Source organism: Citrus clementina, unplaced genomic scaffold (genome assembly GCF_000493195.1).
Source record: "Citrus clementina cultivar Clemenules unplaced genomic scaffold, Citrus_clementina_v1.0 scaffold_3, whole genome shotgun sequence".
Lineage (NCBI taxonomy): Eukaryota > Viridiplantae > Streptophyta > Magnoliopsida > Sapindales > Rutaceae > Citrus > Citrus x clementina.
The window spans coordinates 39,228,692-39,245,203 of NW_006262339.1; the positions used below are offsets into that span (position 1 = coordinate 39,228,692).

At 36.9% G+C, this 16,512-nt stretch overlaps 1 protein-coding gene across 1 annotated transcript; it reads right to left on the minus strand.

Annotated features, from left to right (window-relative positions):
• Positions 1–8,713: 8,713 nt before the first annotated feature.
• Positions 8,714–13,457, minus strand: LOC18046154 (biotin synthase, mitochondrial). Its single transcript, XM_024188982.1, is given in 6 exon segments — positions 8,714–9,210; positions 9,598–9,737; positions 10,796–11,001; positions 11,638–11,744; positions 12,476–12,655; positions 13,111–13,457. Coding segments are annotated over 6 exon segments (1,161 nt in total). The 5' UTR covers positions 13,330–13,457; the 3' UTR covers positions 8,714–8,901.
• Between the last annotated feature and the right edge of the window lie 3,055 nt (positions 13,458–16,512).

The window sequence follows — 16,512 nt, forward strand, 5'->3', positions numbered from 1 at the left end:
GAGGACAATCATATACCAGCATCGCATTTCGGGTCTATATGAAAAAATGGTATGCCTTCGATCCTTCAAGAAATGAGACTTGGTCTTGAGAAGGGTAACTCAGAGCATTAGGGTACCCTGCGAAGGCACTTTTGGGGCAAATTGAAAATGACCTTACCGCATCGATAAACCCGTTAGGTCAAGTGCATACAGGCTGCTCCACATGGATGGGACAATCGTGAGGCATCTCTGGAATGCTGCAATGCTACGGAAATATTACTAAAGGACAGTGTCTTAACCTTTAGTCTTTTGCTGTTATTTGCTTTCTTTAATGTTTTTGTGTGGTAGGCTAAATGAGGTACCCCAAATACCCTATGTTGGTTAGTTGCAACTTTAGAATTTCTTTAATTCCCAAATGAAAAGAATATGAGGTCTTACGGTCTCCCGTTCTCCTTAGGGTAACAAAGTTAAGTCATGTATTGATCAATGCTTTCGTTATCTATAAATGCAATTTCTTTCTCGACAAATATGATGTGTGTTCTTAATTTTTTCGCCACTTCGATCATGAAATGCGAATTATATTCATTTATCGCCATTAATATACCCTCGCATCTGGTTATATGCAATTATCGCCATACGCCTGTCAATTATGACTAACCTATTACAGGACCAGCCAGGGTACTTAGCATGTATAGATCGTGACGATCTATGTAAAGCCAAGATTGGCAACGGAGTGAATAGCCCAGGGGTAGTCTTTCCGCGGAAGCATGACAAAGCTACTTAAATAAAGAGAGGGAGGGTTAAAGAGGACTTGAGGGTGAAGTAAAGCCGGCATACCCTAGCGCCACGAGGTTCTGCTTAGGTATAAGTACACCCACACCTCTGTCCTCTTACTTGAGCAAAGTAGGGGGTAGGCCATTAAAAAATTCATAGAAAACTTCGAAAGAGCAAAAAAAATTAATTGGTTGGGCCAATTGCGTGCTCTCATTTTCAATCAGGATGTCGCGATGGTATTTTGATTACCTATTTGTGGAAGATCCACCATAATTTTCAAAAAGGACATGCACTAAGGGCGTCAATCTACATAAACCAGCAGACGCCGGATGTCGAATATTTATTAAGTACCTAGGGTACTCCATTTTAAAAAAAATTTATCGCATATAATGGGGAGTACCCTAAAGATTTGCAAGATAACAGTTTGGACTAGCATTCATTTGCAGAATAACACGGATACAAAATACAAGTTCAAAATATGGAGGGCTCGGTAGTATGGTATCATAACAAAAGAGAGATCTTAACGATGCAAGATATCCCAAGAAATCAAAAAATAAAAATAAACAAGTTCCAAATAGCAAAATGTGGATAGATCCATAAAAACAAGAGCACTATAAAATGGCTACACCGAGGGTGGAACACCGTCCCCACCATTCGTCTCCAGAGGGCGATCAGCAGAGGACTCTGAGGTACCCAGAATATGAGCAGCCGAAGCAGGGGCATCTGAGGCAGGCAATGGCTGAAGCACGCGGGGTACCCTATGCGACCCAAGAGGGGTACCCGACCGTGCATGGGAAGACTTATTCCTCTCCTCAATCGTCTTCAGAATCGTGGCCTTGTTGACAAATTTCTGCACACAGGGTACCTCCAGTTCTGGATCCACGCTCCACACCTCCGTCATGATAAGGGATAACGCCTCATTCGCCATCTTCTTCTGTCGGGACAATAGATCCTCATTTGTGGCCCTCAGCTCATCGCAATTCCTCTCTACTCGAGTTTTCTCCCCAGATAGGTCAAGAATGCGTTCTTGTAAAATTTTGACTTCTTGAGCAAGCTTGTCCTCGCAAGACTGTCGACTTTGGAGCTCACCCCTTAATTTGTCAACCTCCGATTGGGCGGCAACAAGAGAGTCGAGATCTGGAAGGCAGTGGCTGAGGAGAAAGGATGCTTGCAGGTCGTTAAAGACATGTTATATATATGTGTATGGCAATAGGAACAAATAAGTAAAGAATGGAGTGTACCCTAGGTACCCCAATAAAGGCTACCTCTTGGGTAGCCCTGAGTGCCTGACCATAGCGCTCGCTCAAACTCATCTTGTCCGTCTCTTCAACGACCTCGAAAGTAACATTTTTAGCAGAATAGTAGAAACAGCGAGTCAAGTGTGAAACTTTCTTGTTGGAGGTCGGGTCTAGGTCACCTTCGCACAATTCGTCAGGGAAAGCAGAAACCAACTCGAATTTTTTCTTTTTAGAATGAGGGGTACCCTTCAACCTGCTGTGGGAGGTACCCTAGGATTTCTCCTTCAGTCCGAGAGCTCGAGGTGGCCGGGTATTTTTTTGAGGTAACGCCAAATCCTGAGATCCAAAAGCTCCACTCACTACTACTTGGAAGAAAGCATCAAAAGCATCACTCGCTGACTCTATAACTGCACTCAATGCACAAAAGTGATGTTAGTCGGACAGGCGCTAAGTACTACAAACGCAAAAATGGCAAACAAAAAACAGAAAAACTAAATAAAGAACGCGGAGATAACGGGGTACCCCAGTCCTGTAGATAATAACAGGGTACCCCCAACATCCAAATCATACATGAGTCACCACCGGAAGCAGGTGGAAAACTTCGGTCAATCAGCCCCGCTCCCCCTAACCTGCTCTCTTCTAACACATCACTACCCCTCTGTGCACCTCGAAACCTCTCCACAAACTTCTTCACATCTTTTCCCACCTCCTGAACTGGGCATGATCCTTTAGCCCATGTCACACCTACAAAATCACGGAGAACCCAAGGTTAGTGAGACATTTATGCGAAGGATTACAGTAAAGAACAGTAAACAAGGGAGATACTTGCAGTCTACACTGAAGGAACTTAGAACCTCCAAAGGGTTGCCCTTATCACCTAAAGTCTCTATCCCCCACTTACCTTCAGCGACAAACCACTCCTTTTTGTAACCCTTCTTCAAGGCGGAGTCCCTTTTAACAATATTGACATGATCACTCCAAGCAGAGAAGTAAACAATAGCAGAACTCTTGGGCTTTTTGAATTGGTAAAGGCCCTTCAACTCCCGAATAAAAATATCACGCCTCAATACCTCCAACCATAACACCTGCAAGCCCGTACGTATCCTCCACCCTAGAAGGGACAGCTGCGCAGGAACTACCCCTAAATAGCTAAACATCCTCATATAGAAAGGTGGGAGGGGCATGCGGAGTCCAAAATCAAAGAGGTTAATGTGAAGAGCAATCCCGTCAGACTTCGGACACTCAGGTCGTTCATCCACATAGAGTACTCTAAGCTGGACAGAGGGATGAATATTGTATTTGGCTCTAATTTGTTCTAAGTCCCTCAAAGTAGCCCTCCTAGCACCTAGTGAATGAGTGTTACCATATTTTTAAAGTGTGCCAGAGGGAGACTTGGGAGGCTGGTCTGAGGAATGAGCTGGAACTTGGGCTTGGATGACTTACCCTTTCTTCGAGGATGGTGGGCTGGTCGTTTACTAGAAAAGCGTTGGCTGACACGAGAAGCACTCCTAGAGGGAGGGAGCTCAAAATGTGAGTTACAACTCGTAGAGGTACTAGGAAGAGACCTATCACCCTCACTAATGGAAATGTGGGAAAGAGATCCTGTAGGAGGGCTGTCAACACTACTAGCCTCAACTGCACGATGCTTCCTCACTGGTCTCACTTTTTTCTTACCCATTGACTTCTTGCCACACACCACCAGGCCACAAGTCCCCCAACAACATATCCACCATGCCACAAGCCCCTAACAACATATCCACCAAGCCACAAGCCCCCAACAGCATAACCAACAGGCCACAGGTCCCCAACAACATATCCACACCATACACCACCCACCACACATCAACCATCAAATACAAACACCAACCACAAAAAAATAGAAATAAAAAATAAATTTTTCTCAGAGTATGCAAAATAGTGCCATTGTAAATGCGCCAAAAGAGGAAGAACGAGGAAGGATACCTGTAATTCACCAACTTGGCAAATCAGGACTTGTGGTCGTGGGGTGACAAAGCTGCAGGTAACCAAAAATAGTAGGTAAGAATATGCAAGTATAAAAATAAAAAATAATCTTAAATATATGTAGTTATTTATTTAAAAAAAAAGGATGATAAAATGAAAAACGAAGAAGACAGCAGGGGAAAAGCATTACGGTGACCAGAATACCGCTAGCCACCATCCGAATTTGACGTCGGTAGCCGTAGTTGTAGCCATCGAGAACCACCGTGGGAATGAAGAACGAGGAAATAAAAAAAAATAAAGAATGAAGAAGACAACGCGGGAGGCGGAAGCTGCAGCCACCGAACCAACGCCGGCTGCCGCGGCCACAGCCACCGAACCGACACCGGCTGCAGCGCCGAGAACCAATGCCGAAGATCATGAAGAAGAACGTCGGCAAAAAAAAAGAGTAAAGAAGAAATTTGTACCTGTGAGCAATATTGATGCAGTCATGAGAAAAGACAAAAGTTTGAAGGAAGAAGCCACTTGATCGGTTTTATGGGAGATTGTTTTGGAATTTTCAAAAATAATAATAAGAGATTGATATTTACGTCAGGGGATTTTAATTAAACCTGACAGAGCACACTGAACAAAAAGAAAGTCAGGGATGTTTGCATGAGATTGATACTTTTAAAATTCAAATTGCATGTCAGACGGCTGCCACTTCCCAAGAAAAATGAGAGAGAGACATTAAGACAACTGTTTGTTCTCATCGTAAAAAAAAAAAAGGGCGAGAAAAGGAAAAGACAAAGAGAAGATTTTTTTAGCTCGACAATACACAAAGTTTAATCAATGGAAGAAACTGAGCAAGGTACCCCTGGTCCAGCCATTCACCAAGCCGAACCCCGCATCGCCACGTGTCACTCATACATCATATAATAAGTTTTTTTGCCTCTAATACTTCTCTCTAAAAGAAACTAGGGGGATGTTGTTTGGAAGAAAAATAGGAGAGGTAGTAAAGCGCCACGTGTCAACGAATAGAATAACTCCAACACAATCTAAGGTACCCGGCATGAATTCAGGTACTTCGCATAATTAGAGGTACTCCACACAAATTGAGGTACCCCGCACAATTCGAGGTACCCTACACAATCTGAGGTACCCGATATGATTCAAGGTACCCCGCACAAATAGAGGTACCCGACGTGATATGAGATGCCCCGCACAATTAGAGGTACTCCACATACATTGAGGTACCCCATGTAACTGGAGGTACCGACAGATTGGATGCAAGAGAACCCTCTGAAAAAGTCCACCATGAGAAACGTCTCTACCTTTTAAAAGATATTATTCGATTTTGTCAAAATTATCAATAAAAAACGTCGTGCTAAAAGGGGGGGACATCTGCCTGCCACCTCTGCCAAAAGTGAAGGACATTGTCCCAAGGACAGTGGTCCTCAACTGCCTACCTGACAGCTACTGTAGAGGTACCTTAGACTATTCTCCAGTGCGCCACGTCTCCAAAGGATGAGATATGCCGTGAACATGCACAAAACGGCCTAAAAATCATAAAAAGGTAAAAAGACATTAGCAAAAAATGGTACGCCACGTGGCAGCTGATGTACTCCATATATAAAGGTACCTAGGTTTCATTCTCCATCATACTCTAATTCACCAACAACACTCACACTCCATAAAATAGGTTTTCTTCAACCTTAAAACTTAATTTATAGAGGGCTAGCAAGCTCTCTTGGCCATAAAAAGCTTGAGTTTGCTAACTTGAGCGTCAGAGTGTGAACGTCGGAGTACCCCGGCTTCACCTCTAACCTCTATTTCATTATTTTGCAAGCGTGAAGCTCATTTGGAATGACTTTTTTCTTGGTTCAGACCTTTCTCCATTGTTGCCACTCCCTCTTCCCTTCTCACCTCCCCGAATTTCAGATACACCGCACACAACAAACCAGTGAGGTAACCCGTCTCCCCCAAAAATACAAATTCATTGTTCTAGCTAGGTTTGGCTTTTCCTACCCCAAAATCTATCGAAAACAGTAGGCATGGTGGTTTGATGGGAATTGAGAGCATATCGAGCATTTTCATTAAAGCTCTTGTAGATTTTATGACTAAATCTGTATACAGTATTTCAACATCTACATTTTTTTCTTATATCTTGAGACCAAAAGGACATCACCAATGTCAACATTATGGAAAAAACATTAAAAACAAAAAGACAAACCAAAAACCTATATACATGAACTCATCCAACTCACCATTAATGTTCGAATTAATTTACACCAGTAGTCTTACAGCATGAGTCATATAATCACCCAATGAAAGGCTCATCTAGCACTTTCTTCTTGAATCACAACTTTACTAATAGCTTTGTTTAGTGCATTTCTTCTTTTAGCTTATCTGATGAATGTGTTTGGGGTGTATAACACCCTGATTAGAGGCAACCCACCAGGATTCCCGTGCTCATAGGCGAGGAGCTACAAAATGTATCCCAGCAGGATTCACGTGCTCATAGGTGAGGAGCTACATGATATACTCTTGTAGGATTCACGTGCTCATAGGCGAGGAGCAATCTTGTACATCTGATAGACGAAGTACGAGAGGGTTCAAAAAAGAATCCAGGTGCTAAAGGACCCAGTCAATGGTAGTTATCGACACGTACTCTCGTTTCACATCGAAAGACCCGACGTAGTAATGAACGTGGGGGAGTGGGAATTGAGCGCCCAAGTAATAAGCTATAAAAGGGACTTTCGGGTTAGACATTGAGGGGGATTCTTTTTCCTCTCACTCGGCGAGATTAAATCCATAGGATCATTTTCCCTCTCTAACCACTGAGAAATTTCTCTTTCTCTCATGACTTCTTTATCTTTAAAATTGATTATTTTGAATTCTTTTCCTTTAAATTTACTTAAAAGCTTTTTGTTTAAAACAATCATAATTAAGCCACATGAATTGTGGTATGGGTTTTTTCAAATAGACCCAAATCGCTGACTTGAGCGTCGGAGGGTTCTCGCCGGAAAAACTTTCGGCACCTGCTGACTGTTGGCTGTGCTCACAGGCTCACAGGTTATCTGGTCATGGATCGTCTGCTCATGGATCGTCCGCTCATGGGTGGTCTGCTCATGGGTGGTCTGCTCATGGATCGTCTGTTCATGGATCGTTTGCTCATGGATCGTTTGCTCATGGATCGTTTGCTCATGGATCGTTTCCTCATGGATTGTCTGCTCATGGGTGGTCTGCTCATGGATTGTCTGCTCATGGGTGGTCTACTCATGAATTGTTTGCTCATGGGTGGTCTGCTGATGGATTGTCTGCTCATGGATCGTCTGCTCGTGGGTTGTCTACTCATGGATCATTTGCTCATAGAAAATATGCTCATTGTGCTAACTAATCAGCGGCTTCCCACCAAACAAATTTAATGCTGATGCAGGAATCTGAGATCTGACCAACTCATCCGAATTTCGACATCAACAGAATGTACTCTGCCACTATCACATGGAACTTGGGAGCGAGCTTACTTGAAGAGGAAACATTCAGCCCTGCTTTCTTCAAGGCCCTATTAACATGTTTCTGAGCCTTTTGGAAGTGGACCGAGCAGAGAGCAGGCGAAGTGGATTTAATTATCGGCTTTCCACATGTTATGGGACCTTGCACAGCGCTATATGCGTACAAACAAGAAGAAAAATTATCAATTTCAAGTCATTTCTAATCGTTTGGCATTTTTGGTTAAACTTATGGATGCATGTCACTTATTTCAAAATTTTGTGAACTCAGTTTGTAGTTGGTCAAATATTAAGGGATCTGAATTCTGCGATCAGCCAGCAAAAGTTACCTAATTTATCTGATTATATGTTTTTATCATTGCATTTGATCAATGACAAATGTTGAGGATTTAGTAGAAAATATTTTCTTCAACTTTTATAAAGAAATTGCTAATAAGAAGAAGCGTAAACTCAAATGATATAAAACAATGAAAATTTTGATAGAGCCAGCAAATTGTTTCTGTTTTAACCATTCATGGCCTCTATTTACATTTTCAATTTCGACTGCTGTATCATGGCTCGGCATACAGCATATTATACTTATGTTTTAATTGGGTAAATTGGCTGTTTCGTACAGGTGTTATTAAAAAAAAAAATTTAATCTGTTTAAATCCAATTAAATGAGGTTAAAATACAATATCTACCAGGACAAGGCCGTTTTGAATTCTTAATTACGTTAATTTCTCGTCTATAATGAGCCCTCTTTGAGATAAAACACATACAATCAAGCAATCTGGCAGGCATCAAGATTATTCAATCGTTCAAGATGAATGCTCGTTTGCTTGTTAGCAGTAGTAGTACTGGGCATCCTCTCCTCATCGGTGCCTCCTGCAGCAGCAGTCAATGATGTTGTGGACTCACGATTTCCTGGAGCAATGTGCATCAAAATTAACACCAAACTATGCAGCAGTCTATGATGTTGTGGACTCACAATTTCCTGGAGCAATGTGCATCAAAATTAACACCAAACTATGGCCAGGAGATTGAAGCAGGCATGTACAAAGATGGAAAGGAGAAGAACAAAGTACTTTCTGCTAATTGCTGCGATCAACTTATAGCTGCAGGATGGGATATTGGGATTGTCATGAAAAATTTGTGGAGGTAACTCCACCTTTTCACAATCAAACTGAAGCTGTGGCTAATCAAATTTGGCAAGGTTGCGTATATAGATATGATTATTGACCTATTTGGTACTAATATCTCTCAATGGGATGTAATCTCACACTTTTAAGAAATAATAAGAATAATTATTATTAATTAGTCTTGTACATGCAATCAATGTTGAAACTGAACAATGTACCATTGAACTCCAACAATCATAACAAATGCCAATGCATTAGCATGGAGTCTGAATGTAATAAACAGGGCAATAACACAAATAATACCTTGGAAGTAGGCACCACCGTGCAAATGGTAAAGTCTCAACCTGAAGAGGAAACAGCTTCCTGACAACTCTCTGCTTTGGAAACATTTGCTTCGTCTTCATGAAAACTGGGAGCTTTAGGAGTGAGTCCAAGAACCTTGAACATGAGTTGATCAGCAACGAAATTGTTGTTCGGAGTTGTCAAAAGTTTCTCGCCAGTAAAGATGGAATTAGCACCGGCAAGAAAACACAGTGCCTGCTCTGGCATGGAAGAACGAATTCTTCCAGCTGATAATATGACCATTGCTTTTGGCATGACTATACGTGCTGTAGCAATCATCCGAATCATCTCCCATATTTCAACTGGCTGAACATGGAATTAGGAAATCGACTTTGGTTATTTCCAAGCATAGAGTAACTTTTCATGGACATGGAAAGCTTTTTAGATGCTCTTTAACAATGATGGCTGCCTTTTACAACAACACAGTGAGGGTAAATATGCTGAAGTATATCATTCTTCCAAGCAAACACTACTCTAGAAACTTTTATTATCGGCAATTTGTATCAGACTACGTGGGTTTCACCAACAATTTATATTAAAGAGCAATAAATGATAAGAGAGAAACAACATCAATGACAGAATATGCTTGCAGTAAAATATAATATATGCTTGCAGTAAGATATGATATATATATATTTATATATATTCCACCAAAACATTAAATGGTATTGTGTTAAACAGGAATAAAATCACCTTCTGATCTTGAAGAGGGGTGCCTTTCACTGCAAGCAGCGCATTGATGGGAACACTCTCTGGATGAGTAGGGAGTGTTGCTAGTGTATGCAACAAACCAACTCTGTCCTCCTCTGCTTCTCCAAGCCCTATTATACCACCTATGAACAGAAAATCAAATACTCATTGTCAAGATCTGTTTATCTTTGCATTGAAAGACGAAAAAAGAAAGATCTATCATCTATTTGACAATGAGGTTGAAGAATGTTTGGTGAATTTTAACAATGGCACCTTGAAGTTAGAACAGAGAATTGCATGACTACCAAACTAAAATGAAACGCTTATGCAAATATCATTGATTTCAGTTCATTTGATGATTTTGAGGCTTGAAAAAGGCATTGCTTTGAAGGTTAGGATTCCCAACTGAGACACATGTTAATTTCAAGTGATGTTTGCAAAGACAATCTAACTCCACAGACAATATCCTACCAAGCTTTATTTAAACAAACAAAAAAAACAAAGTAGCCATCATCATAGCCACCTCTTGAATAAACAGATTAATTGTTTCCTTTCTAGAATCTTAACACGTTTGGAAGGTTATACCAGGAATCTTGAATCAACTCAGCAGTGTTAATTTTATTTTATTTTTTAAAATCAACTCAGCAGTGTTAATTTTATTTTATTTTTTAAATTCTAGTAAAAGAGAATAAACCCTTTAACGAAATTTCAAACTCTCTGTTCAGCGAAACTGAAATTCAACTGAACCCAGGAACTTAAAACTCTGGTATCTGTTGCCAATGATGGAGATAAGTGATATTTGTGCTCACTTAAGAGACTTTTAATAGATTTAGTAACTAATTACATCTCAATCCTAACCCTGGCCTCTTTGACATGACTAATACTTAAAAAGCTGCAAAGGACAAAAACCACCAACAGCATATGGAATTGTATCATATGGTTTGGCACCAATATGAACCCTAGGTGATGAGCTTGTCTACCTTTCAGAAGGGGTACATATCATCTTAAAAGTGGATATGATCTTTCTCTGGAGGTTAAAGAAAGCCATACAACATAAAAATTCTTCCTTCCCTTTTCTACTGTTTTTCACCATTTAATTTCTCAATTCGCCCATTCAACCAATAGAAGGTGGCAAGATAAAAGTCCACACAGAAAAAATGCTCAATAAGATAGCATAATCAACACTATAGTACAAAATTACCTGAACAGACATTAATCCCAGCTTCACGGACATGCTTAAGGGTTTCCAAATGTTCATCATAACTACTTGTAGTAATGATTTTGGGGTAATATTCTCTTGAGGTATCAAGGTTATGGTTGTGCGCTGTAAGGCCTGCTTTCTTGAGTTCTATAGCCTGCTGCTTCTCCAGCATGCCCAAGGTGCAGCAAACCTCCATTCCCATGTCCCTCATACATGACAGATTAAAACCCAGCTCAACATTTGGCGGATAAGCAAGAAAATCTAAGACAAAGTTAGTCAAATTTTCAAAAGCTATGGCAAACAATTAATAGGACAAGTAGCTCATGAAGCATTGTAGAAGTTCTATTACTTTTGAAACCTACGGAAACCCAAGAAAAGAATTGATGTTAAAATTATGAATTGGAAAGCATCATAACATAAGACAGAAGCTGTATTCCATGTAATTCTTTTGTTGAAAAGAAATATTCGCTGGCTGTGTGTTGTTGCATATAACTTGATAGTAAAATACAAAAGCATATTCAAATTTCTTGCATTTAACAAAATAAAATTTTCATCAACCCAGAGTTGACATTACATTACAGTCAACATCTACAGTACTTACATTGTCCAAGTATCACAACTGAATTCATAGGGGGGAAAATAAAAAGTAAAGAGAACTGATATAAGAAATATACAACCCTGTTAATTATGGTTCTAAATAAGTTCCCTTAATTGTGGAATTCCCACATTATAATAATGTAGCAGGCTCATTATCTACAACACAATCATCCAATCAAAAGCACGATTAAAAATTCACCTCCTTCTTTAACAATGAGGACTTTCATCATGAATTGCTTTATTACCTTATATCTTTTACGTATTCAAGTGTTTGGTTGAAATTGGTTTTCCTCCCTATTGTGTCTCTCCATGCAGCACCCATTCAAAATCATGTACTTCCGGCCTCCTTTGCCTGCAAAAGTATAATTATATTGATAACAAGCTACTAAGAAACTAGCATTGTATCATGTGAAACACAAAGCTCGTCAAACAAGTTTGATAGATATTTGAAGAAGTTTTCACCAATATGGAAAACTGTAATGGGTAGATCTCAATCCATTCATAAAGATAGGCATTCAAACAAGTTGTCGATATATAAAATTGAACTCAAATGTATATTAATATGATATTGCAGTAATTAGCCTCACATTCAAATCCATAATTGACTTGGAAATCCCTCATAGTAACAGAGTATAACCAAAAAAATTAATCAACACTGCATTTTTTCTAGTGCTATGTCCGCATCAGGATAAACTAAATCAGATTATTGCCCCTTAAATGAGCGCATGGATAAGAAAATAGCTTAGGGTAAATAGTCATTCATCAGTACTCTTGTTCTTGTAATGTTCTCTCCCTTTTCCAACTAAATTATCTTGCGGAACTTGTGAATCACATTTACTTTTCAATTAATTAAAATCAAGTCTCTCCATTTTCACATGTATAGCATATGTGCAAGACTAGTATCGAGAATTACTTTCAAAGCTCCGTAATTTTCCAACCCTGTTCCTATATTGCTGCTCTAACACACCGTGAAGCTTACTCGAACTACAGAACATTTACAATCAATTTTAAAAGAATATGCCATTAAAGAATCAACAACCACCAGCATCTTGGATATAGCAATTCACAGTGAACTTTGCTGACCTTTTGTGCTGCCTGCATCACGGCGTCTTTAGTCATAAGCTTTTGGCCCTTCACTCCAGTGTCATATCCAGAGGATTGAGGACAATATGAACAATCCTCACTGCATCCACCCGTCTTGATGGAGAGGAGAGTGCACTGCTGCGCTTCCCTGAAGTTATGAGCATGTCTGTGAACTTGAGCCTGAAAAATAAAAAGAACCTCCTACCTAGTTGCTCAATCGGTAACAATAAGTTTGCATATAGTTACTTTTTAAAAAAAAAAAAAAATCAACAGTGTATTATTGCCTACAAATAAATTTTAAACCAAAAAGATCTCGCAGGGCATTATGTTCTTGGAAAACATGATACTCCTCTTCTACTCCAAAAGACTAATACCAGACACTTTTGTCAAAAACTGTTTTTGAAAATCATTAGACAACACATTTTTCAAATATTCTAAGTTTCCTGTTTTCATTCTTGAGAATAATTTGTGAAAAAAGAAAAAATTCTAAAATAATCCCAAAGCATTAAAAGAAAAAAAAAACAGATACCAGCCCACTAAAACTGCAAAAAATACATTAGCAGAATGGGGGTTCTAAATTAAAACAAAAATAAGAAACAAAAACATATTGAATGAGAGAAGTGAAAAATACAGACTCCATGGAAGAGGAGATCGAGAACAGGAGAGTCGTAGATAGATTTGATGTCATATTTAGACCAATCGTGTCTGGGACCTTCACGTATTGTTCTTTCAGCTTCAATGGCAGCAGCCGAGGCTGAGTAACACGAGCAAGAAGAATGCAATGCCAGAAATTTCTTTGAGGGTCTTAAACTTAAACTACGTTGCGAACGCAGTAACGATCGAAACGACATCATTTTGATTTTTTTTTTCCGTTGCTGGAGCTGCACTGGATTTTTGGCGATGAAAACTAGGAGTGTCAATCGAGAGAGAAGAAAGAAGAATAAGACGAAAAGTTAGATAGCTACTTGCTACCGACCTAATTTTTTTGAACTTTGAAGGATATAGGCATATACGTGGCTTTGTTTCTTAAACTATATTTGTAATTACATCTAGGTCGCTAATTGCTTTACTATTTCTCAAACAAGAGCATAGTTTCTCTATTTTTATCATATAGGTCCTAGTAATAGTTCCTTCTTGTTTAGATGTACGGAGAGTACCGACAATACTCTCCACCCATTTTTTTTGAAAGGTACTGCAAGAACGATCACCCAAAAATTAAGTGAAAAATAAGATTTTATTATTTATTTAAAAAATTATATTAACTTTTCAAATTTTAAAAAATCTTTTTAATTAAGATTTTAAAATAAGAGATATTCTTTCTTCGATTTTATAAGGTGCTTTCTACATCTTTAATTTATATTTTATTATTTTGTATTAAAAAAAATAATTTAATTACTATTTATTTAAAAAAATAATTATTTAATTCAAATAATTTTGATAAGAAACTTTTTAAAAAATATATTTTTTCACTTTTCTATTTATCACATAAGTAAGTAAATAAATATTTAAAAAATAAAATTAATAGTATTTTTTAATGATGCTCTAAGTATATATTTTATTAGGGGTTGTTTGTTACCAGGTCTCCACATTTATTAATTCAGTTATTTTGTAAACCACTTCTTGGTGGAATGCTGGTATATTTTTTAAGAGTTGGATTATTGGCACCCCTCCATAATTCTTTTAAAACCCCTCTTCTATTATAATTACATTTTAGGACAATACTATAATATATCTCATATCTATTTTATCTCATTTCAAACTTTTGTTTTTTCTCTCTTTAAAAAAAAAAGAAAAATTCTTATATTTTCTCTGCTATCACATTCACACATGTAATTTTTTTCTCAAATTCTCTATAAATTTTTCTTCAATTAATAAGATAATGTATTGATAATAAACAAAACACATTCTGATAAAATTGTCTTACTTTTTTTTAAGTTCATACTAAAACTTTTTACATCATAATCTTAGAGATAATTTATTTGATTCATTGATTTTTATAAAGAAGTTTATCACTGATAAAAATTATTTGTGAGGAGTGAGAAAAAAAATAAAAAATTAAAAGATTCACAAATTAAATGTGTTTATTTAGAAGTAAGGGTAATTTTGACATTATGTCTAATATAATTGAAAAAGGGGTTTTAAAAGAATTTTGGAGGAGTGTCAATAGTCCAACTCATTTTTTAATGCACTTTCTTGACTTGGCTTATGATGGACCTGTTTTGTAATAGCCTTCAACCATGGGTTGCTTCTCCCTGACCTATGATAGGCTCTATTGGCACCCCTCTATTTTATTTATAAAACCCCTTTCCTTTTGTATTTATAATTCTATCGTTTATATATCAAACGCAAAAATTCATCTAATTAAACGGAATTTGCTATAAACTAAGTTTAATTCACTTTATAATTTTTGTTTGCGAGAAAAATAATTTTGTGAAGTATTGTTAATTTTATGAGCTTGTTAAGGTACATCCAAACCTTCTGGTTATTCATAAATTATCTTCTTCTTTGTCGATTCTAAAGAAGAGTGCATACTTGTATTACAAAAACACCATATGTACATTTGAGGGTTTAACTTTAAAGTAGGAGAATAATAGCAGCATAGCATTACTAGTTGGGAGGTTATTGAGGAGGTTTATAAAAAGAGAAGGGATTTGATGAGGATGATAGAGGGGCGCCCATAGCAGATAGCACCATTCTATGAATGTTTGTAATGTGTTCCAAACGCCAATTTTTTGGGTGCGCTCAAATCTATGTATTGAAAGTCGAACTCCATAATTTATAATATTGTCTTATTGTTTCGGTTTAAGGATATAATTATGTAGCATAAATAAATTGATTGATATAGTTTTAAATATTTCTGATATCAATGTCTAAATGTTTATCTATATCTTCTTTTTATAATAAAAACATTTTTAATGTATTGTACATTACTTAGCTATCTCAGAGAATTGCTCATTTGCGCGTGGACTTGTAATTGATTGATAATTGTATATATTTGTTGTCAATATTATTAAATGTTAAAAAAAAGACAAATACACTTTGGTGATTTTTTTTTAATTGGATAGATTTTGCATAAGAAGATTACATGAACATATTCTCATACTCAATTAATATATTTCAAATTCACCGAATAATTAAAGAAAGGGTGGGGTTCTTTAAACCCCTCAAATTTCTTTCTAAACCCATTTTTTAAATAAACTCGTAACTAAAATTTAAAAATATTAATTTCATTTCTATTCATTTGAGAATTTCAAAAATAACCCTTAGTAGAATTTCTATACATTGATATTTTTCTAATTGTTCTTGATTTGAACTAACAAAGAGACTTGCCTTTGTCAATTTGAAAAACATTTGACATCATGTAGAGATAAATTTCAGTTAATCATCTTCAATCAAACCTTATTTGAATTATAAAATCATTTTTTAATGTTGGTATTTGCACTAATTATTCCTTTTGAAAGGGAGAGGAACTTGCACATTCCCAAATATTCCTTCAAGAAGTTACAAACCAAACGATTTACTAGTTTCTATTGTTTAATGTAAACTCCAGGAATTGAAATATCAAGAGATAGTTTCATCTTGTGATACAATTTTTTTTAAAACTATCAAAAAATATTTTTGATATACCATTTATGCAAATATAAGAAACTATTTATCTGTAAATTTGAATTAGATTTCTCTCATCAACTATCATATTTTCAATATAAACTAAAACAACTCACGCTAGTTTAAATAGATGGATGCTGAAATATGAAGTAATTTTGATACTAACATGTTTATATAAGTAATTTTATCAAAGGATATTTTAGAGAAAAAAATATGTTGACTAAAGATAAACTCTAGTTGGTTAGTAAACAAGTTCATTTTTATAGTAAACGAGTCAAATTTGATTTTAGAACTTTTTTGTTAAAAAAATCTGACTACTAAATAAAAATAAATTTGATTTCACTAAATAAAAAATTTTGATTACTAAATAAAAAATACATTTGATTGCTAAATAAAAAAATCTAATTACTAAATAAAAACTAAAATATTTT